Genomic DNA, 23,592 nt, shown 5'->3' with positions numbered 1-23,592 from the left:
TTTTGAGCTGTTCCAGTTTAGCTCAGTTTTGTGTGAATCTTACTCATTTTAGAGTAACATTTTCTTAGCGTGCATGCGTGTCGTACCATAAAACCACTCTAATTCGACAATGATTGCTGTCAAATTACCTGGGTAAACTTTTAATTCGATAAACTAACTCTATTTTAGTTTTGTTTAGATTGTATGATTTGTTTTTGAACACAAATCTTACAGATATTGTGGTGGTATGAATTGATAGCTTGTTCATTTTACGATTGTTCACTTCCGAGGTTCACTGCGGTTGATGAGTAACATCACAATATCGTATCATTCGTATTTACAGTGTATTACACTGTGACATTTGATCATTTTTTAATTCAACAAATTTCGAATGAGCGGCGTACAAATTAAAAAGTATCGTATTAAGGTGAAACGGGACGCCGTGTTATTTTTCCTATCTTGCCTCTCTTTCTAACAATTTGCCTCGCGATTTTGAAGATGGTAATCTCGAGACCTATCGCACTGAAGATGCTGAAAACCAATCAGCATATGCACCAAAGTCCAAATCAAGTCGTAGCAGTCAGGCTCAGACTGGGTACCAGCTCTAGTACTACATTTGGTCCCCGGTACCCAAATTTGACATTTGACTCAATACCTCATTTTTTATTAACATTGTTTTAGTAAGCTATGACAACGAACCTAGCTCAACAATGAATCTAATGTCAAATTCCAAATTCGTGTGTTGTCACAGTCAATACAGTTTGAAATAAAATTCGATCATCTTTACAAGTATGCTGCATGGGATTTCACATTAGATTTTTGATCTTAGTTTCTTAATTTCCGCGTTTTTGTTCTTTGTGGGGGTCAGTAAAAAAAAATTTTTTTTACTGAAACAATTTTTGACCCCGTAAGAGAACGGCCCAAGATCCCAGCGGCTGGTCACAGACACGGCCGCTTCCGATGCGGGTAGTCATGACCATATTTTGTCTCCCAGATCCCAGGGCGTTAAGTAGGGGGAAGTTTTCGGTAGGGTAGTCCTAAATTACCAGAAGTAATTAATTGACGTATATTAATGGACGATTTATTGTGCGGAAGGAGGAAAACTGAGTTATTCGGAGAAGTGGCCGCTTGAGCCGTGGTCGTATTGCGTAGTCAGGTCAAAGAGTGAGTGTCGCTAGTGGTTGCATAGATGCATCGAGAAGCGATCGGAATGATGAGCGGCCGTAGATGATGGAAAAGCAGCGGAAAGGCCGGACCTGCGGATAACCCGAGAGCTTTATAACGTTCGTACGCGACCAGAGAATTGTTGGAATGGCTGACAACTGTATATATTCAGGGACCGTTTTATTTTCCTAAAATAAAATAAATATTTAATTGCTGCTGGAAGACAATGATCACTCAATACGTTACTCACCAGAGTCCGAATTTTTCGTGTTTATTTTTGTATAAACAAGAGATTGTTACCCATAGCAACATTAACGGAGGGCAAAGTAACATTATACTAAGGTATTATAGTTTTTTGATCTAGTATTTCATGAACCTCAAAATTTCTCATAAATGTATGAGAGTGGAACGACTTAATTTGGACTTTGTATGCACTGCAAGTGAGCATACACAATGATAGGTTTTTGTTGCAAAATATGAAGTAGAATCTGAGATTCCCGGATAAAAAATTACCATTCATTACATGGTAAATATTATTAACATATGACTGGTTTTATTGTTCACAATAAAACACATAGTAGATATATTGTTACTTTTTACAATAGAAATCAAGCCCATATAGTTCGTACAATAAGTGAACATTAGCTTTATTAGTGACTAATTGATTCGATTGTTTTTCAATAGTTCTCTAATAATTTAAAGTTACTATCAGTAAAAATTTATTTAAGTTGTTTTTAAATAGTTGCAAAAGCGCCTGCAAAGTTCTCATGGACTTTTTATTAAAAAAGAGTTTATTTCTCAATCACACTTAAAACAATTCGGAACATATAAATAACAATAAATATTATTGTTGCTTGGATCATGTTTGTATAATCAAATACAAAATCACTTGACATATTTTTTTATAGTTTTCGTTTTAAATTTGAGTACAGTAGATGTTTCGGTTATCGAATGTTATTCGCTAAAACTTCAACGACTGACAGACGTCAAGCCGTGTTGACAGAGGAAGCTCTCAATGAATAACTGAGGAAGTACTTATAGAAAACTAGCTGAAAAGCAGGTTTAGCCAAGTGAGAATGTTACGACATGAAAAATGAACAATGATTTTTCTAATGTTTTCCAATAAATTAAAGGCGAGATTAAACAAATCTAGTGAATAGTAAACTACCATTGATAACAATACAAATACAATTAGTTTAATGGGGTCAATTGAACCGATGTTAAAATAAACATGCAATAATATTTGTTGTTATGTAAACAGATTTTGCCTTTGAAAAACCAAAGAAATCATATTTCTCGGTAACATTTTTCTCCAGCATTTACAGATACTAATGGCCACATGCATTGTGAACGATTTATGGTATGGATCATACGATCTGAGGTCTGACTTGTGATATTTGGCAGTTATTTGAAAAGATCGAAGATAGCCCAAGTAACCACAGTGCTGAAGCCTTATTGCATGCAGATTTACGGTATATTTAGTGCAATCATTACTTTACATGCAAACTTAAGGTTGATTTAAAGTGGAAGTGGGCAATTGGGTTTTTAAATTTTGAAAAATGTATTGATTTTTTGATTTTATACGAAAGAGCACCTTTTTCTGAGTCACTATGATTTTTTTCAGATTTTTAGAACTTTGTTTTGATACCTAAAATCAATTTCAAAGAGATTTTTTGAAATCACCTTTTGACAGGTGGGCAACTGTTTGACAGCTCCGCTTAGTACAAACTGCGACGAGGGGTGATTCGACAAATCGCTCCCATATAAACTTCAAATTGATTTTTAAATAGGTTCCCGGGCTCCAAAACTCATGAAAATTTGGATTTCGGCTAAGTTTGACATGCAGATTCAGATTATCGAATTATCTCAACATCGTTAAAGAAGCCAATTATAGAATCAAATTAAGATTATACTGGTATAATCTTGAAGCAGTCGCATAATTGCTCATTTCCACTTTAAATCAACTTTAAGTTTGCATGTAAAGTAATGATTGCTCTAAGTACACCGTATATATGCATGTAATAAGGCTTCAGCACCGTGGTTACTTGGGAGATCTTTTCAACAGCTGCCAAGCAATACTTATTAGACAGACATCAAAGTGTTTGATTCATATCATAAAATGTGCATATCATTCTGGTGGCCGTTAGTGTTCGTAAATGCTGGATATAAATGTTAGCAAGAAATAAGAATTCTATGGATTTTCAAAAGCGAAAACTGCTTACAAATAACAACAAATATTATTGTATTTTTATTGTAACAACGATTCATTTGACGCCATTCAATTAATTGTATTTGTATTGTAAGAACAATGAAAAAACATTAAGATATATTGTTTTCTTTTGAAAATTGCCCTAAAAATGTCTCATAAAAACACAATACATTCTATTGTTTTTCGCGAAAAAGTGTATGAAAATTTTCTCAAAATTTTATGGTAAAGATACATAACGACCACCATTTTTTATTGTAAAAGTGCCATTTACCATTCGCCGAATGGTATAGAACAATAGGGGTGATGGTGAGTGTACCGTGTAAATTACAATACGTTTAATGGTGAATATTTTTCGAAAAAATGGTGTTGTAACAATAAAATTTATCGTATTTTTATGATATTTTTTATCAGGGTTACCATCTTAGTAGCAACAGAGCAATGGCGGATATTTTCTCGACCGTCCCGTCCGCCCTTAAAGAGTGATGAATACGCGGGGTTTGACAGTACATCTTGCAGTACATCAAATAGCAGCTTTTTTGATAACTTCTTCTTCTTTATGGCTCGACGTTCGCAGTGGAACTTGGCCTGCCTCTCTTCTACTTAGTGTTCTTTAGAGCACATCCACAGTTATTAATTGAATTGCTATTTCGACAAGAACAAAAACTGATATCATATCACTTTGAGCTACAGTGACGACCCAAGCAACTAAAAGTTCGGATTCCACTTGAAGAACGAACTCAGAAGTTCAAGTTCGGTTCAATTCCAGGTTTCGTTGAACTTAATTCTCCAAAAAGTTACTCTTTTTTTTTTTCCTTAATCTTTATTTATAAGGCTCATGCGCCCGAGAGCATACGGAGCCGAATACCTTTTTTTTTTCAAATTACAATACAAATCTTACGTAAGATTAATACAAATTTGATCATTCGGACAATGTTTGCCCTGTAAAATTTCTATTTTCTTTGAACGATTATCAACGCTGGATTGACTGTTGTTCAAAGAAGCCTGACTTGAATACAACTTGTTTTTCTCATTCGCGAGTCTAGCCGATCGCCGCCGCTTGTTGGGTACTTCGATGCTACCTGATGATGTGCTTTCATTATCGTCATTGTCGTCGTCGTTGGTCTCGATAGTTATTGTGCTTGCTTTCTGCTGGTTCTCGGTTGGTGTCACTGGTATGGATGGAGGCCCGTTTTGTTCTATCGACGTCACTGTTTGGTTGATTGGAGGAAAGTGATCGGGGTTGAGAAGAGAATCGTTCGCGTTGCCCGGGAGGACTGTTTGAGATGGAGATGATGTGTGTTGTGTTTGATTTTCAGCGCATTTCTGACCGGGATGAGCAGTCTTTTCGCACCACCTGCATGTCTTCTGCTGCCCGGGGTAGGAGATTGACGTCATATGTCCCGAGATGGTTACGAATGATGGGATAGGATTTTTCAACTTCATGTGCAGAATGCGAACACCGTTGTAGACACCCGGGAAAAAGTTCTTCCACCGCTCTCGTGTAACGGATTGTACTTCGCCGTATTGTGTGAGGAACTCAATCACAGTGGTGTGTTTCATCTCCGGCGGTAGATCGAGAACGCGTACTGGAACAACAGCACTTTCTACATACACCGGGATTTTGAAGCCTTTGTCTCCGTGATACAGAACGTGCCTATTGTTATGGAGCTTCTGATAGCGAGCAGCAATCTCACTATCTTTAACTGCGACATAAACACAGTTTCGAACATGGTTCAGCTGAATGCTACTGACGTCCGATAGTTGGAGCTGCATTTCCTTCTCCAAGAACTGATGTACCTTAGCTACCTCTGGCCGCACAGGCAGGATGCCGAAGTCGATCACTAAAGTATTTTTACGCTCGATACTCATAATGGAAGCCAAAAAAAAACTCGTAAATGAAACCGATGGGGGAGAACACGTCCGATGTGTACGAGCGGAGACTGCCAACTGAAAAAAAAAGAAAAAAAAAAAAAAAAAAAAAAGTTACTCTTGTATTGTTTATGAACTTGGAAGTGCATGTACAAGCTTTTGACTTCTCTTCAAAACGACATTAAAGTCGAAAAAAGGTTCAAAAAGAACTTATGTTGAACTTTAAAACAGAGTTAAATCAAATATTAACCGAACTCATGTTGAACTTTTGCGTGCCTTTAAAATTCAAATATAGTTCATTTGAACATATTCCAACAACTTGAAATCATCCGTTCCGAACTTGTTTCGAACTTGTTTTGAACTTACTACCGAAAGTTCGGATAAATATTAATTAAAAACTGTGTTATGGCGATCAAACTGTTTAGCTTCATTAGAAAACATCATGTTAACCCGCTGTTTCATCTTGCCCCGGTGTACCTTACACCAGTAGTGAAATTACAATTAAAAACAATTTATTTACGGTACATTTTATTGTTTGAAACCATTCATGTACCATACAATGTAAGGTATATTTAAACCCACGTATCAGAATTTAGAACAATTCATTAACAATAAAATGCATGGTTTTGCAAAAATATATATATGGAGAAATTTTTTTTTTATATTGTTACGATACTTAACAACCTGTATAATTTATTGTAAAAATTTTATTTACAATTCACGGTATGGTGTCTACATTACATCTTATTGTTTTTGTATTTTTATTTTAACAATGGTGTCAATTGTGAAAATATGGTTCTATATAGTACTGTTACAATACAACGTTCGGTTTTTATATTGTATTTTTTATTCGGGCAGCGCTACACGCTAAGAAAAAGTTACTCTAAAATGAGTAAGATTCACACAAAACCGAGCTAAACTGGAACAGCTCAAAAAATGAGTAAATTTCATTTCCAGCGATAGCGCTGGCCCAAGTGCAAAAATCCAAACAGTTTAAGCCGTATAATATTCTTCGCATCAGCAAGAATATTACACGCTAAGAAAATGTTACTCTAAAATGAGTAAGATTCACACAAAACTGAGCTAAACTGGAACAGCTCAAAAAATGAGTAAATTGCATTTCTAGCGATAGCGCTGGCCCAAGTGCAAAAATCCAACTGGTTTAAGCCGTATAATATTCCTCGCATCATCAAGAATATTATACGGCTTAAACTGATGAGATTTTCGCACTTGGGCCAGCGCTATCGCTGGAAAAAAAAATTACTCAATTTTGAGTTGTCCCACTTTAGCTCAGTTTTGTGTGAATTTTCTGACCGTGTATGCTTTTGGTCGAAATACAAAGTGACCGAACGTGCGAAAATTGGTTTTTAACCTACCTAGAAATGTCGCAACTCAATTTGGATTAGTGCATATTGTTGCTCTTAATTAAATAGCTTAATGATGCGCAACAGAAAAAAATAGATTCAAATTTACTTCGCAGCTGCAACTTCGCATGTGCTTCTAGCGACGACTTCGATTTGGTGGTGCGACGATAATATTATACAACTTAAACTGATGAGATTTTTGCATTTGGGCCAGGCCAGCGCTATCGCTGGAAATAAAATTTACTCATTTTTTAGTTGTCCCACTTTAGCTCCAAAATGAGTGAATTTTCTGACCGTGTATCGATGGAAATGCAATTTACTCATTTTTTGAGCTGTTCCAGTTTAGCTCAGTTTTGTGTGTACTCATTTTAAAGTAACTTTTTCTTAGCGTGTACGATAAACTACACAATAGATGGCACTGATATGTACAATAAATTACACAATAGATGACACTGATATGCCCCGTGTATTTTGTTTGAAACTACAGATGTCGTTTCTGTTGTATAAAATACTCAATAGATCGCATTGATGTGCTGAAGCAGATCATTTGTGTCGGTGAATGATATTTTCGACCACTTTAGCCAATACCCGATCGAAAACCAGAACAAAGTAGTAAACAAAGGCACAAGTGTCACAATTTTTCAAGAGGAAAGCTTTCGCATTGAAATTGTTGAAAAAAATACATCTTTTTATATTGTAAAACGTATTTAATTGTACTGATTCTACCAACGTTGTGATAATAGTATTGTGATATAGCGAGCATAAGCATGGATGTGAAAGAATCGGGATCAAAAATTTATATCAACCCGGAGTTTAAAAAGGCGCACATTAATCCAAACTTCCTGACTAAGAACCTTCCACAAGCACCCACCGAACCCAAACCAGTGGCCATCGCGGCTCCCAGCATCCATTTTAACCCTGCATTTTTAGAACGATTAAGTTTACGACAGCAGCAGCAAAATGAGCATCGCGTACCTCAAGAACCAGCATCTGCTCCGACAGCGCCGATTCCTCAATCAAATCCAATCATCACAAACACCAAGCGGAAACTCGTTCGGGCCTCTTCGGCCATTCCGGTCAGCACGACAGCAGTACGGACCGCGCCCCTGGTGGCTCCGTTGGTTAAGGTCAGCCGCAACAAGTTGATTCGATCGGTTCCGGCCTCCGTTGTGGTGCCTCACGTTGCAGTCAACCCGACGACAAAGTCAGCAGGAGTGAGAATAGTAGAGAAGCGCTTCAAGTTGATAAACGGAAGCAAAGCGCTTTACAAATTGGATCGCCGTCCAGCGGGCACTTTACGATTGTCTTTGAAACCTAAGTCGTCTGTGCGGCGATTCTCGCTAGTCCGGAGCAACTCTATTAGCCCACAGAAAGTTGTCATCACCGATAGGAAATTATTGAAATTGTAAGTACTATAATTAAAGAGAGCTCTATTCGATTTGTAAATTGTTTATTTTTGATTCACTGTTATTATTTTAACATTGATTCGGTGAATGCGTTAGATATCAAAAAGTATTTCATCAATATTGCGTCATCTCGAGAAACCTTTCATAATACAACTCTTTTGAGGTGCATATTGATTGTTTGCAACTCGAATAAGCTGCATAATGAACATTATGCAACTCTTTTTTATTTCAATTGTATAATAAATTAGTGCAAATAAATAGATCCCCGTAATATTAAATGAGTTGTATGAAATTGAAATTATGTACAGAATTGCATAAAATAGATGTACATTCCCAAACACTTTCAGGTGTCGCAACAGACCTCCACTGAAAGATGTTGGAGGATCAACACCCCGTAATATCACTTTCAGCTCTCAAAACAGGAAGCTGGTGATGGTCAACATCAATGGAGTTTTATATCGTTCCTCTTCTAACAAGCTACAAGTGTCGACAACACGAACCCCTGCAACACCCACCCCAACGTCTTTCAAGTCACCGGCAGGATTAACTTCAGCTAACAGTAGACAGCGCTTCTTATTGATTCGCGGTACCAGATTTATGCTGGATCAAACGGGAACCAAGCTAAGGAAGATTCCTTCCGCTGAGTTTGACCATCCTCATCCGGCGAAGCTGCGTCGAATCGACATCGGTGGACTAACGTACATGCAGAAAACGGATGATACTTTTGTACGAACAGAAACCCATCGAACCAGATCTTACTTGAGGTGAGCATGATATGCGTTTCTTTAGGATTTGTGGTAATTTACTTAATGTTTGTTTCATATTTCAGCTCGACTAAACAGAAAAGCATTCACATGTTGACGAGTAACATGCGAAAGTGTAATATTCCGTGTCCCATCTACCGGCGTTTAGGAAAGTGCACTGCGTTCTCACGAGGAAAATGTCCCAAGGTGCACGACAAAAATCAAATCATGATTTGTTCCAAGTAAGTATTTTTGCGTTGAAACCGCAGCTGAAATGCCCAAATAATGGTTTTACTCATGAAAGGCTGAAACACGTACAGTGGTTTTTCGATTTTATCACGGTCAAAAAATTTTTTACCGTGAATTTAGCGAAACCGTGAATTTGGCGAAATGAAAATAAATGAAAATTTTATGTTAAAAATCGATAAACTGCAAAATGTTTACATTGTAATTCACAGCTTTAGTAATGTGTCAATGAAATTGTTGTTTTGGAGGTGTCCATACACTACAGAGACCCATTTCGGGTCATATCCAACAACCATCTTCCTCTGTAGACCTTCGTTCTAACAAAATTTTGTTTTTTTATGGATCTAAGACTTTGGCCAGATCCACCTTCCCCTTGAAGTCTACGAAGTTTATGGACGGGCCAACCGTGATTAGGAGTCAAAACATACATACAAGAACATTGTACAATTCTCGCGCTTAGTATCATACAGGCGTATATACAATGATCGTTTTCTGTTTAGGGGGCATCCATTAAGTACGTCACGCTTAGAGGGGGGAGGGGGGGTTTGTGAAAGTGTGACAAGCAATGTATAAGGTATAGGAAAAACCCGTACGAAGGGGGGAGGGGGGGTTGAAAATTATCAATTTTAGCGTGACGTACTTAATGGATGCTCCCTTATCGGTTTTCTCTATTGTTAATAACTTAGCCAGCAAATTATTTTCGGTTGTTTTCGTTGTTCTAGAAGCCGGTACAAGTCGTCCATCACCGAAACATACCAAGATATCATCCGAATATTGAACGTATTTCTCGAAATAATCCAAAGAGAAAATCGATGAAGAAATATCAAGCATTGTAGATATGCCCGTAAGAAGTTTTTTTTTTTTGTAGTAGATAATTCGAAATCTCTTTTATAGATGAAGCTGTAAGAAATAATCAGACGATTTACTAAATGGAATTGTATTTATTTCAATGAACGAGGTAAAGGAAACTAAAGCAGTAATCATGAAAGTGAAGAAATAACAAATGGTAATCTTGTCAAGTTTGTTGTGACTTCTTTTCCAAAGTTTATTCGCCAAATCTTAAAAGTTTCCATAATCTAACTAATCGTTTTTGTATAAATTGCTTCCCTAACGGTTTTCATCAATTAGATATTTACAATATTTATTTATGAAATGGTTTAATGTGTAATGACCAAAAATCATTTTAATTTTGTTTTAGGGATATTGAGGAAAATAAAGTCAGTGAAATAAAAATAAAATATTTTTAATTTGTGAAAATTCTTTACTCGGTTTTATATTTGCTCTGAAATTTAAAACCTCTATTCAAAGAAACCTATTCCCACTTTTTTCTCATAGTAAAGGTCAAATATTCCAGACTCTGGAAAGCCCTGAAAAGTAGTTTCACAATCAGGGCATGTCTATAAACTACGTAGACTCTTAGGCGGAGTAGGGTTCCTGACCAAAGTCTACGCTTCATACAAATTTCGATAATTTTGTAAGGCCAAAAGTCTACGAGGGGGTCTCAGATGGCCAAATATTAGTCTACGTAGTTTATGGACATCGCCTATCATTTATATGCTGATTTCGCGATGTTTTAGAAAAGGCGTGATAAACACGAAACGAAAACCGTGATAAAATCGAGAGTGAATTTGACGAGTAGTGAATAAAATGACTAGTGATAAAACCGAAACGCCACTGTACCTCAAAAGGTTGTAATGTCATGATGCTGGAATAGTGACATCACCTGATAGTTTGAAGCACTTAGGTGTAGATTTTTTGTCCTAAGCATCCCCATGAGCTTCCAAACGCAACTGGATCACCTTATAATTTTTTTTAGACGTTTCAGCTTCTCTATAATTTTCTGCGTTTTAAATTCGTGATTTATAATAGCCTCTACAACAGTTAACTTTTTTAGCTCACCAGGGATAGCAGAAAATCACTTCAAGCGATAAATGATACAGGATACGAATAATCCAAGATAGGCTTGTTCTTGTAGTAACATGATGTCGATGCCTCACACCGTGTTCATATCACAGAGACAATCAAAGTATCTGATGCACGCCTTATCGCGTGATGGCCCAATATCGGATCATGTTACAAGTCGTGATAAACTCTATTCATTACAATTTATGCCATTTATGCACCTGTAAACCGCATTCAGGATTAGAAATAATACATTCATAAGCATATCTGGAAATTAGAGCAGTAAGAATGCTCAAAAAGTGAATGAAATCACGAATTTATTATTTTGACTTTATGATAACGATCGCATCGTGGCCGCACATGCCGAGCGAGTCATTCTTTTTTGGACCGTAGTTTGTTATGATGCTTGACGACAAAATGTTATCGTTGCTTTGATCGCGCGATGCCGTTCAACCGCGATACATTCGAAATCTGATTATGATCACTAGATTTCCATCCTTGCTTTCCACGGCTTTGAACGATTATTTCTATGCCAAGGAAGCGTTTCCAAAAAAGTTGTTTCGTCTAGCTTTAAGAAGATTCCTGCGTTGTGTGATTTTACTTCCAAGGACAAGGTGAAGACGAATGACTTCGAACTACAATCTCACGTTTTATTGACGCAGTGCTCCTGCTCTGTGGTGGTATATTGCTTACAACTAAACTTACATTGATCTCGCTGTCGCTTTTATAGGCGACAGCGATAGTACGGACAATAGGTATGTGAATGCGTATCGCCACAATGTGCGATGCGCTGACGGGCTAGCACCACGCAGCCCAGTGCGAGTGTTACAATAGGCGGGCTGATTGCTGCTAGCAGTGAAATAAAAGGAAAGCAAAACAAACTATCCTAATTGAATGTACTGCTGCGCCGCTGCTGTGGCTGAGGTGCCAGGGTGACGCCGTTGATGTGATGCGCCAACAAAGGGTTCTACAAAAGATGTTCCAAACGGTCCAAATTTTTCAAAATAACGAAAATGTTTTTAGTTGTAAAACAACAGTTTTTTTAGATCCTATAACAGCTCCCCGAATACCATTACCACGAATACTACTTCCCAAAAACCAATACCCCGAGAGTCATTACCCCGAATAGATCGTTTCCCCGAATGACACATTACCCCGAATGCCATTTCCCTACAAAGCAATGTCTTCCGATACATAACACTTTCCCAGAAAATGTCAGATGCGCAGATATAGTTTCATCAAATATTTGTAACTGACATTGAATGCAAATAGCATGAAACTTAATATCAGATATTTTTCCTTCTTTTGTTCAAGTGCTATTATTCGAGAACAAAAATACTGAGGGTATAAAGCAATACTTCATTTTGAATAAATAAAATAAGCGGTACTGTCTGATAAGTATATGACATATTCATATAATACGCCCTGGCCAAGATCACAGGGTTTGACGGTATTAAAGTGAAGGAAGTTAATTGTAATTCTTGTAATGAAAATATCACCTTTAACACTTTAATGCGCCTCCAACGGCTCATTGCGAACCGGCTGCTACAGATGGAGTATGGCTGATTTTTCAGAAATGCTCGATAAACAGGAGGGACCTGCTGGGGCCTAGTAGTTTCTATACCCAGAAAACAGTTTGCTAATACATAGTTCTCAACATTTGATGTGCTTTTGTGATTTAACTTTCTCTATAATTACTTTTATATATGATAGTTTTGTGAGTAAACTTTAATATGTTTCGAATGCCTAATGTTTGATAATGTTTTCTTTTTCTTACAATATCAATTTAAAATAACTAAGAAACTAGTAGTGGGAAGTGCAGCATTTAATAGTGCTTGCTTATAGATTCGAAGCTAACGTGTGATCAAGACGAAATCGACAAAAACTGACTACTTCGACTTTGACTAACGTAGACTATTTATGACAAATTAGAGATTTTTACATTTTTCGACTGAGTGTATGAAAGGGTTTCTTTAATTTGGACTTATTTGGACTGATGCTGATAGTGAAAATAAAATAGAAGATAATAAAAACAGTAGTAAAATGATTTAAAGGATGAAAAAAAAATGGACATAACGAACACATCGACCATCGTAACAGATCATAGGCACATCAAAGATTACTGAATTATAAGGCACAACATAAATTTGAACTATAACATTCTTCAAACTTTGACATGACGAAAAAGAAAACAAATACAAAATCGACCATATGACAAAACCGAAACTTTCACACCTTCTACCGTAACCATCTGAGTCAGTACGCAACAGTGTCTTACTGGACGACATGTTCCGTGCACGGCTGGTGAACTGCTTCTGAAGGATTACCCGAGCAGGGAATGAGAACAAACCTATAACAAATTGATAACTCATTTTGTTATTGATAACAAAATGAAATCAAAACAAGTTTTCGTTCCAAATGGTTTTTATTTAATATCAAATTGAGATATCATTTTGTTATCATTTCAAAAACTCAATGATAACAAGATTTGATTTTAAAAATCCAAAATAGGGTTAATATGCTTGACATTAATTATATTCACAAAATATTTGTGAAATCTACCTGAGTATTGTACTTACATATTGACACAAAATTTATAATTTACTGATCCTGGGTAATGGTCATGCTATTGGTTTAAATTGGTTGAACTTTATTAAGTCTTTTTAGGGTGACTGGTTATTATCGGCAGGGTCGTTCTCTTCGTTGAGGGGTTTTTAATCGACCAAATTGCTTGAAACTTAGTCGTCTATCTCAGCCTGGTTGGGAAAGATTTGAGGCCAACGTTGAATCCAACAGGTTTCAAAAAACCTTCTTTGACGAAGAGAACGACACTACCTAGAATACAACTTCGCACTTTCATAAGGAAATAACGAGAGTTCCACAGTACTCCAAATTTTCTCACACTTTAGGTCGTTTTGCATAGACATTTTGCATAATAGTCGTTCGGCATCAAAGTAATTCACGGTCATTCTACTGTTGAAGGTCACATATTTTACCTTTATAAAGTTTTGTCGCGTGAAAAAGGATTCATTGTAGCTCCGTACCAAATTGATGAATCCCGTAATGTTTGATACAGTTTTGAAAATAACACAGATATTTATCATACATGAAAATGATGAATGCCATTTCACTTATTGTTATGCCAAACGACTATTATGCTTGATTATGCCCATTTAACCATTATGCCAAACGACATCATGCCAAACCAGATAGAATTAATGTATTAAAATATTTTTCCAATCGGATGTTTTATTGTTTCAATGTCATCATTTTTCCCCGGGTAACGAGGGAAACAGCTGAGAAGCCGAATGCAACTCAATTCGTTGCTCGATGTCATTCAATATGAGTTCCGATGCCTATGGTTCTGGGATGTCGTGAACATCTCCCATATTTGTTTTACTGCAGTGCATAGGTATAATCAGAATGAAAAGCTGAAATATAATTATACAAAAATATTACGTGCAGTTGTGCTTTGACTTCAAATTTACTTTTCTTTGTCACATCGATATCATTAACACTTATGTGGCCGGCAGGGTACCCGGGTACCTTTTTCAATTTCAAATCTCGATATTTTAATGGTTATTGAGACTAGGATATTGGAACTCTGTTAGATCTTAGAACTCGTGAATATACATCTATTGCTGGGGTTAACCAAATTTTAAAGTGAGGAGGGGCAGGGGGAGGGGCTCCTGCATTTTTTTATTACGTGGAAGGCCGGCAGGGTACCCGGGTACCCACGAAATTGAAATGATCATATCTCCGTCAATTTTTCATCGATTTTGGAAATTTTTAGCTCATTCAATTCAGAAACTCATCATCTATCGGGAAAATATTTGGTTAGACCGATCTAATCACCGTGGTTTTCGGAAAATCCATAGTTTTGGGAGCATGTCCTTATACCATATTGAAACCCACATTGTTAAGGCTAGGATACCTTAAAGTGTTTATGGTCAACCATGGCCTCACGGGAAGCGTGTTCCGAAATCACAGTTTCAAAGTCAACACGTTTTATGATTCCAGGCCGGTCAGATACAATATACCAAAGCAATTTTACGATGCTTGGTACCGAAATTGTTACTAACCTACCGAAAATCCCGTATATTGTATTGTATAAAAACACGGATCCCGAAATCCGGATTTTCCGGTACCTATGGTGATCGGACCGGTCCAACCAAATACGATCTTGATAGATAATGAGTTTCTGAGTTGAATGAGGCAAAAACTTTTAAAATCGGTGGAAAATCGCTGAGATACGATCATTTCCATTTCGTGGGTACCCGGGTACCCTGCCGGCCTTCTACGGGTGTTTGTTTTGCTGGCCACACTACGGTTAATCTTTTAGTTGAATCATGGTATAGATGCTGCATATCTATGAGGATATCATATCTGATTTCCATTTTTCTTCGTGTAGGCTCCAAGTTTGAAATGACTGTTGATGAAATGTTAATGTTACAATCGATATTACTACGCCATTAATAGGGACCATATTCTGATGATATCATATCAAACAAAACAAGTTTTCAATTACGAGATTCTTCTGAATTTTGAAAAAAAATCGTATTTAAAGTTTTACTCAGTGTGTAAAAAAATCGAAGGTTGAAAGTGAAGATTGACATTCTCATATTTTCATTCGTGTTTGGCCACATTCATTGTCAGCTGAATGCCTGTCTTTTTTCATTCAATTCTCTGTCACGAATATTTTTTCGCACGTCGTAAAGTGCCCAATTTCTGTTAACAAACGCACAATCTGACTTAATGGACAAATAGAGCAGTTTATTAGTATTCTAATTAACTACTATACACAAGTTTTGAGGTGATTGGAAGAATAACCGGGAGTTACGGTCTAGTTATATTTCTCAGTGAAAATTGTCAGTGACAGACAAATGAATGAATAAGTGAGAATATTCATTCACCAAAATGAATTTTATTTTGATCCCTCAGTTGAGAATCTTCAAGATTCATGTTGAACTTCACTCATTGAAAATGAAAATTTTAATCTCTGGTTTTACTTATTCGTGTAATTTAATCCCTAATAAAAAATCAAAATGAATACTAAATTTGTTATTAATTTTCAGTTATTACCCTATAGATTCGATAACTCCTTGAGAACTGCGTATGATATCAAGTCGTAAAATGTGGATAACAAAATGAGATATCAATTTGTTATCAATGAGAACTCATTCTGTTTTCAATTAGATATTCCAGTACATTATTTTGTTATCGTTTTTTGTTATGATAACACTTAAGTCATACAAAATGAAAACTCATTTTGTTATCAAAATTCGTGATATCTAAATAACTCAATTTGTTTTCAATAAGTTCTCATTCCCTGCTCGGGTACACCTTTTTAGAGCGATGTTAAATGGTAGACAGGAAAGTCCTTGTCGCAATCCTTATATAGATTCGAATGGATTCGGCAGTTCACCCAAAATCCTCAGGCAGATTTGTACACCGCCCATTATGTTTTTATAAGTCTGGTAAGTTTCCATGGAACACAGCGGTTCTGATTCTAATGTACCTAATGATTCCAAATTCGGCCTTTCGAATACAGCCCAATGTGCAATGTGCATTCATACTTTTGCTTTTGATATTAAATTTTAGCATCCACAAACAATGTATATTTTTGAATTTCAGATTTCTGAAAGGCGAATGCTCCAACAGTGAATGTCTCCTGTCACATAATGTGACTCTGGAAAAGATGCCCGTATGCCACTTTTTCCTGGAGGGTCGCTGCACGAAAAACGATTGTCCTTATCTTCACAAGAAAGTCAGCGAAAAGGAACGAATTTGCGAAGATTTCCTAAAGGGATTCTGTGCACTGGCGGATAAGGTAATGCTTGTTTGATCTCTGCAATGATTCACTAAACTTTTTTTTTCTATTGCAGTGCATGAAACGTCATGAATTCATTTGCCCGGAAATGGTTCGGCTTGGAGTATGTGATAGAACCAATTGTCCTTACCCGCACAGTCGCAGAAGTGAGAAGAAAAAGCCCCAGGTATCCAGTGATAATAAGGAGCATCCCATCAGAGCTGCGCCAGTGATAAGAGAACCGAAACAAGCTGCGCCTATTTCATCGCAAAGATATTACATTAATAGCACTGATGATTCATCGATAGCAGACGTCGTGCAGCTCTCCGATGTCCAGGAAGCTCAGCTCAAAAGTATGCTTTCAAAGGTTGAGAAAATGAAGCAGGGACACCTGGACAGCAACTGCGACTCAAAGCCCGATCTTATCGCCAAGAAAAACGACGAAGAAATTGAAATTAGTAGCTGCGACGAGCAGGAAAGTGAAGACGAACATTCAGAGCAACCAATCGTAAAGAAAAGAGCAAAATTAGGTCCATTGCCCTCGTTCATTCCTATTTAAATTGGTAATGTTATGCATTTGTTTGCTGGATATTTTTCTTTTCAACTAACTACCCAGTATGAATTCAAAATGAATGGCTTTGATGACTAACTGTGAATTTGAATGATGTCAAGGTGCATAGGAGATATTGCCATTTGTCCTTAGATTGGTGTTATTTGAAGAGGTCATATTTTTTTCCGACATAAAAAGAAGGTACAAATAGAGCTCATTTCATAGTTACGTACATATATCTGTTGAAGCTTACCCGTCTATTGTTATACTGCTATTGTCCCAACATTAGTTTCCTAAATTGCATTTATCAGAAAGACTTGATAAATATCGTGAATGCCGCATGCGAGTCGCATATTTTCTGGTACGATGTCAACTACAACGGGTCTCTCACCACCTTGTAGCGCAAGGCGGAATTCAACAAATTGAGAGTAGGTACTTATCTTTTAATTATGCGATTCTATCGTTGATTCGATTAGCCCTTCATACACAACCTGCGATAAATAGTTGATTTTTTTCAACCTGGTATTCCAAATCCAGATGTTCTTTACTACCTATCCCAAATTGAAACAAATTGTACGATTTCAACATACATTTAAAATCCAAATACTTTCGGTAGTAGAAATTTATGGTCCCATAAGACAACCTCTTCTAATCGTAAACTGTTTCGCGATGTTTAGCTTTAGCTTGATTGTGCCGATCCCGATTTCATTGTTGAATTCACGCTGCGTGTTACGGCTGAATTGCCAGGCCGGACACCGTTCCAAACTTGCATAACAGTTCCATATGAATAGGAAACCCAACAAAGATGAGACTAAAACGGTTATACAACAAATATTGAAGCTGTATCGTGCACTTCATATACAAGAAAAAAACACCACCCTAAGGACTAAAGAAATTATCGAACAAATGCGAAACAATAAATCACCGTGTGACACTTTGCAAACGCTGTACTCTTTCTTAATTGTTATAAGATGCGTTTTTAGAGAAAAATTTTCAAATTGTAAGGTAAGAATCATAGATAAAAACAGTTGATTCAATGTAAGAAAAAATATATTTATATACCTAGTAAATAAATGATGCATTTTTCTTCGTTGTTGTTTATAAAGTTTGTGTATTATGGAAACTTATATAGGGTATCGGGATGTTTCGTTGGCATAGTCCCCTCGTTCGGCCTATCTCAATGAACATAAACCAAAAACTCAAACAAACACGCATAACTGGATATCGGAAAAGCTATGCGCCAAACAACTGTAACATTTCGTTTCAACTTCAGCACTTTGGAACATTAAAATTGAATGAAAATGTCACTTTGTTTAGCTTTTGTAGACGCCATGATTCTTCGGCTATACACATGATCATAAATAGCGTGATTCTGGAACATTTCGAATTGACTTTTCAATAACTAAAACATTTGATGCGATGGTCAAAGATGCTATTTTGAACTTGTGTATTTGTTTTCAACGAATAATAACTGTTTTACAAATTGAATATTGAGTACATTTTTTTCACTATGTACCCAAATCTTGGCCCATCAGTAAAGTGACGTGAAAAACAGCGATAAAAAGACGTCTACAACATTTCTTGCGTAAGAACCAGAAAGAACGAACAGGAAGAAAGATTTTGTGTGCGGTGACTGTAAAAATATAACACAATAATAGGGTTGCGTTGTTATCGCTAAATTGTTACTAAATTTAGAAAGAACTTTAGTTGAAATGATTTATTTATAGTTTTTTTTTTTTAATTTGGCTCAGAAAATATAATTTAAAAGTAAGATCGGTGAACAAACAGAGATAATTTAGCAGAAATATTGAAAAAATGAGATAATTAGTGGTTCTAGTGCATGGAAAGCAATAGACCAACGTTGTATCCACTAATAGGCCAATTTTTGTACCATAGACCAACGTTGCATACCATCGCATCGAATCTTTTGAACTTAATTAAGCAAATTCTTGAATATTTACGTTAGTTTACTTTCAATTGGTGAAACATTCATTGCCTAGAGTGTGTAATAGGGTCGACATATTATTTCTAGTGCTATTAATTCATGAGTTATGGTCAAAATTGTCAAGGCGGCTTGCAAATTAGGCCAAGGAATGGTACATATACCCTACCTAGACGAAAATGACTTGCTTGGGAAGCTGATTAGGCTGATCAAAGTAACGATAGACGGTGTGCAAAACTGCATAAGGGTTCCGGATAAAGTATCCAGTTCATTCGGATCTCGCCGGAGACTGTGACGACAAGGTATCGAACTCTCATGCCACTCTTCACCATCGCCCTGGAAGGTGTGTATTGCGATGAACCGACGTACGTTTTTCACGAAATCTGATCAATTTGTGTGCTTTCGGAGCGACAGAAGGACTGTACACCGGGGCCTGTATCGCGAAGCCTAAAGTGAAACGAAGTAGGTACATGCTGGTAGGTGATTATAGTGAACTTTTAACCAAAAATAATACTGAAATCGGAGAATGTGGTTGATTTGTGATTCAGGTCATATTTTTCCCTTGCCGTTTCTCTCACATAGACATTGGCGAAACTACGAATTTTTGCCAGAGGGTGCACTACAAACAAAATATTCATTAGTTCATCCATTCATTATTCATCGCCCCATATCTCACAGCAACGCATTCAAATTCTAGGGGGTGCCTGGCACTCCCGGTAGTTTCGCCTATGCACATAGATGAGTGTCCATTTTGCCCCAGTAGAAGATATTTTTAAACTAAATTTTTGATATAAAAAAGAAGAAAATATAAACATGCTAAGCATGTGAATACAGCAAAACTAATTGCATGTGTTCTTGAAATATCAGTTTCCAATCGACCTGCAACTAATTACTCACTAAATCTTATTTTAGATGGTGTAAAAACAATAATTTCCATGCACAAAAACGGAGGACGCAACTTTTTCGTATAAAGCCAAGTATAATTTTAATTTCGAATGTTTCTCTCCTGGAACTACGTTTAAGATAAATGGACTATATTCTCCATTCATTAAAAGTGTAAAAGAGTTCATATATTTAAAAATATTGAGGGTGTTCATTCTGCCCCGCCTACCCCTAAATGCTCAAAATTTCATTGCATTCGGTTCATGGGATCCGGAAGTTTAAAAGTTCAAAATTGGCTATCAAACAATTATGCCTTTTACTAGAATCTTTTAACCTTCATGTAGAATAGCTCGATCTTTCCCAAATTTGGACCGTTGATAGACAACTAGTTGACCAACTTACAGTAAAAATTTGAGATTTTTTTATACACTTTTCGAAAAGTTACAGATAGCTGACCATTTTTTGAAAAGTGATAATTTTGCCTGCCCTGATTATTTTGTCTATCCCCTGTACTTGTTCTAGCCTTTCATAGACATCATCATATTTATAAAAATGATATTAACACCGGAAATCGAGAAATGAATCATATTCATTTATTATTAACAATCAAATCATAGTTTTAGGATAAAAATAAAATAAACTCAACCGTATTTTATTCGGCATGGGCCCTAAGGGTCGATCCGATTCTCATTACCCGACCTTGCTAGTGGATTAAAATCCAATTGTTCGGGTGGTTGTAGGAGAGCAGAACCGGAAGATGCAAAAATAAGCTAATGTTATCCTGGTTGATGATTAAGGACACTTTTACCCAATCGTTCAACCAGTCGATCATACTCTCTGTACTTAGATTGGTCGCATTCAATCCCCGCACAAAACAGGCGTGCTTTAACGACTCCACTGGCATATTGTGAACGCCACCCTCCCGTTTGATGGCCAAATCCATGTGATGTACGATGTAGGACCGCTCCGCCAAACGGTATCTTCGCATCAGCCCAGCATTCAGATCGTGCAGCTTACATAGGTATTTCAGATGCACCGACGACAGATTGTTCAGATGGAGAGGAGGTCTCTCAAAAAGATCCTTGATGTTGAGGATTTCTTCCGAAGTTGGATGTAGACCACTGCCGAGAAGGCCTAGAATGTTTCCGAATTGTTCGCAGAGAGGATCATTGTTCCTTCTCAAGACATCCAACTTGGCCTGCATGCAGCGGAAAACTCGTCGGTTGTAATGAAGTCTCTGCTTTAGGTCCTGCTGGGCAAAATCCACCTTTTGCTGTATCGACCAGAAATGAGGGGTCAAGAACGTGCGCGGGTACATATAACTGTAAGAATAAGAAATGTATACAATAAAAGATCAATTTATTTTCTGTACACTTTACCGGGAATGGTTCAGTGAAATTCACTAGATAGTCGATTATTCATTTTGTTCTACAAATTTATCCGTGCTACTTTTCTATATACCTCTATTGTGAGAAAGTAGGATTTTCTTTCGACTTTCGTCATAAGAAACCCGTAAAAAAATTTTGAATGAATTAATCAGAAATACTGCCAATAATAAAATCCTAGCCGCGGTTCTCGCTAATTAAGACCTGCTTAGAATTGCCAATACTCACGCTAGAGGGAACACCACATAGTTGGCAAACGGCAGCGCAGAAACGAGCAACACTGGAGCAACTTTCTTCATATCCCGCGGCATCTGATAGTACAGCTCGATCTCCTTCCGGGTCAAACAACGCAGGTCGTTATCATGCGTGTACACAATTTTGGTAATCTTGACTAGCTTTTTCATGTCGTTGAAAAACTCTTTCACTCCAACCAGAAACACACGGTAAACGTGCATAGCGGAGGGAAACTTCTTTTCCAGGACTTTGTCATAGTTTTTAACATAGTCGAAAAATCGGGAGAATACGTAGCCCTGGACGTTCCGCTTGACATTCTCTCGGCTGTACTTGACGGCAAGTTTTTCCTTCGCATTCTCAGGCTGCTGCACATTTCTGAAAATAAATAATCCAATAATTAATTTCCTTTTGAGCGGAACAAAAAAACACCTAGAATCAGCTATTAGCACCCAATATCAGCTGATCCTTTTTCAATACACTTACCCGTCGTTCCTTTTGGGATCCTGCTGGTGACAAAACCGATAGTATACCAGCGTTGTTTGGTGCTGGATTCGCGGCTGTTGCCGGCACAGACTTCTCAGCAATGTCAGCGACATTCCGGGACACACTAATAAGGATAATTATCAAGCAAAGTATACGAATTACATCATTTTTACACCGTCCGAGAGCAGAACCATCCAAAACAAGAGCACAATCAGCCCAGCAGCCGTCGCTAAAAGTCGAATGTTTTTATCTGCCGACGAGTGACTGACGTTTATGTCAAAACAAATCCTGCAAAGTTAGGGGTGCTTGTCTAGAAAAAGCACTCTAGGGGTGTTCAAGCTTTGTGGAAAGTCGATGTAAAACAGACGTCATGGCACCGTCCTCAAATTACGTAACGCTCTAAGAGCACCTTTACCGGTGCGCGACTAAACTAAATTACATAGCGCAGTATCATAGCGCTATACCTCATCGGGGGCTACCTTGGGGCAAGACAGATCTAACGAGAGAAAATCTGTGCTCGAAGTGTTGTTCAGAATTCCTCACAGTTCCTCAGATTTTATCCCATTTATACCAAAATGTGATCTGGCATCAACGTCAAACTGCAAAGTGTTCGTGTGCTGAATGAAAATAGCAGTTTTGGGGATGTCTTTCAACAAATTTTGTCGATCATCGATAAGAAGAGTAACTCAGAATTTCTCAAAGTTGCTCTCGTTTGCACAGTGTCTTGCCCCTAGGGGGCTACTAACCGGGCTAGTAAAATAGCAGCAAGGCTCGGGAAACATCGAGCGCACAAATTTAGGCGCCCGATAGTTGCGTGGGAAACGATTGCTATTTCGTATATGTCAAAAGTGCAGTGTTGTTTTTATTGTTTCAAACAAAACGCACCGGTGGTCTGCAACAAATTTTGTAAACACTCGAAAATAGCATATTGAAAATTTCGCTCTGCACGTCGAATAATGCGTTTGGGAAATGTGTAGATCACTGGTCCACCCGGAACAGGTTAAACGGCCATCCTGACCAAAATTCCTCCGGGGAGTCCTCCGATGAGTACCTACAAGAATTCCTATAGAAATTCCCTCGGAAATTCCTCTGGAAATTCCTCCGAGGATTCCTCCAGAAATTCCTCCAGGAATTCTTCCAGAAATTTCTCCGGGAATTACTCCAGAAATTTCTCCGGGAATTACTCCAGAAACTCCTCCGAGGATTGCTCTAAGAATTCCTCCGGGAATTCCTCCAGGAATTTCTCCAAAAAATCCTCCGGGAATTCTTCCAGGAATTCCTCCAGGAATTTCTCCGGGAATTCCTTCAGGAATTGCTACGGAAATTCCTCCAGGAATTCCTCCGGAAATTCCTCCAGGAATTCCTCCGGGAATTCCTCCAGGAATTCCTCCGGAAATTCCTCCAGGAATTCCTCCGGAAATTCCT

General features: G+C 37.4%; 2 protein-coding genes across 2 annotated transcripts; one reads left to right on the top strand and one right to left on the bottom strand.

The window, feature by feature from the left end:
* Positions 1 to 7,190: 7,190 nt before the first annotated feature.
* On the top strand, positions 7,191 to 18,231 carry LOC109414228 (zinc finger CCCH domain-containing protein 3). The gene is made up of 5 exons (XM_062852070.1): positions 7,191 to 7,990; positions 8,339 to 8,755; positions 8,821 to 8,976; positions 16,517 to 16,712; positions 16,768 to 18,231. The coding sequence occupies exons 1-5, from the start codon at positions 7,353 to 7,355 to the stop codon at positions 17,248 to 17,250; spliced, it is 1,890 nt and encodes a 629-aa protein (XP_062708054.1). The 5' UTR covers positions 7,191 to 7,352; the 3' UTR covers positions 17,251 to 18,231.
* A 2,405-nt stretch (positions 18,232 to 20,636) lies between these two features.
* LOC109423720 (LETM1 domain-containing protein 1) lies at positions 20,637 to 22,430 on the bottom strand. The gene is made up of 3 exons (XM_019698706.3): positions 22,168 to 22,430; positions 21,679 to 22,059; positions 20,637 to 21,387 (listed from the first exon to the last, which is right to left on the bottom strand). Exons 1-3 carry the CDS (start codon positions 22,278 to 22,280, stop codon positions 20,769 to 20,771), a joined length of 1,113 nt encoding a protein of 370 aa, XP_019554251.2. The 5' UTR covers positions 22,281 to 22,430; the 3' UTR covers positions 20,637 to 20,768.
* Positions 22,431 to 23,592: the final 1,162 nt, after the last annotated feature.

The sequence above is a fragment of the Aedes albopictus genome, chromosome 2 (genome assembly GCF_035046485.1).
Source record: "Aedes albopictus strain Foshan chromosome 2, AalbF5, whole genome shotgun sequence".
In the NCBI taxonomy this organism is placed as follows: domain Eukaryota; kingdom Metazoa; phylum Arthropoda; class Insecta; order Diptera; family Culicidae; genus Aedes; species Aedes albopictus.
The sequence above is the reverse complement of the archived record's forward strand: the minus strand, read 5'-3'. Positions and strand labels throughout refer to the sequence as shown.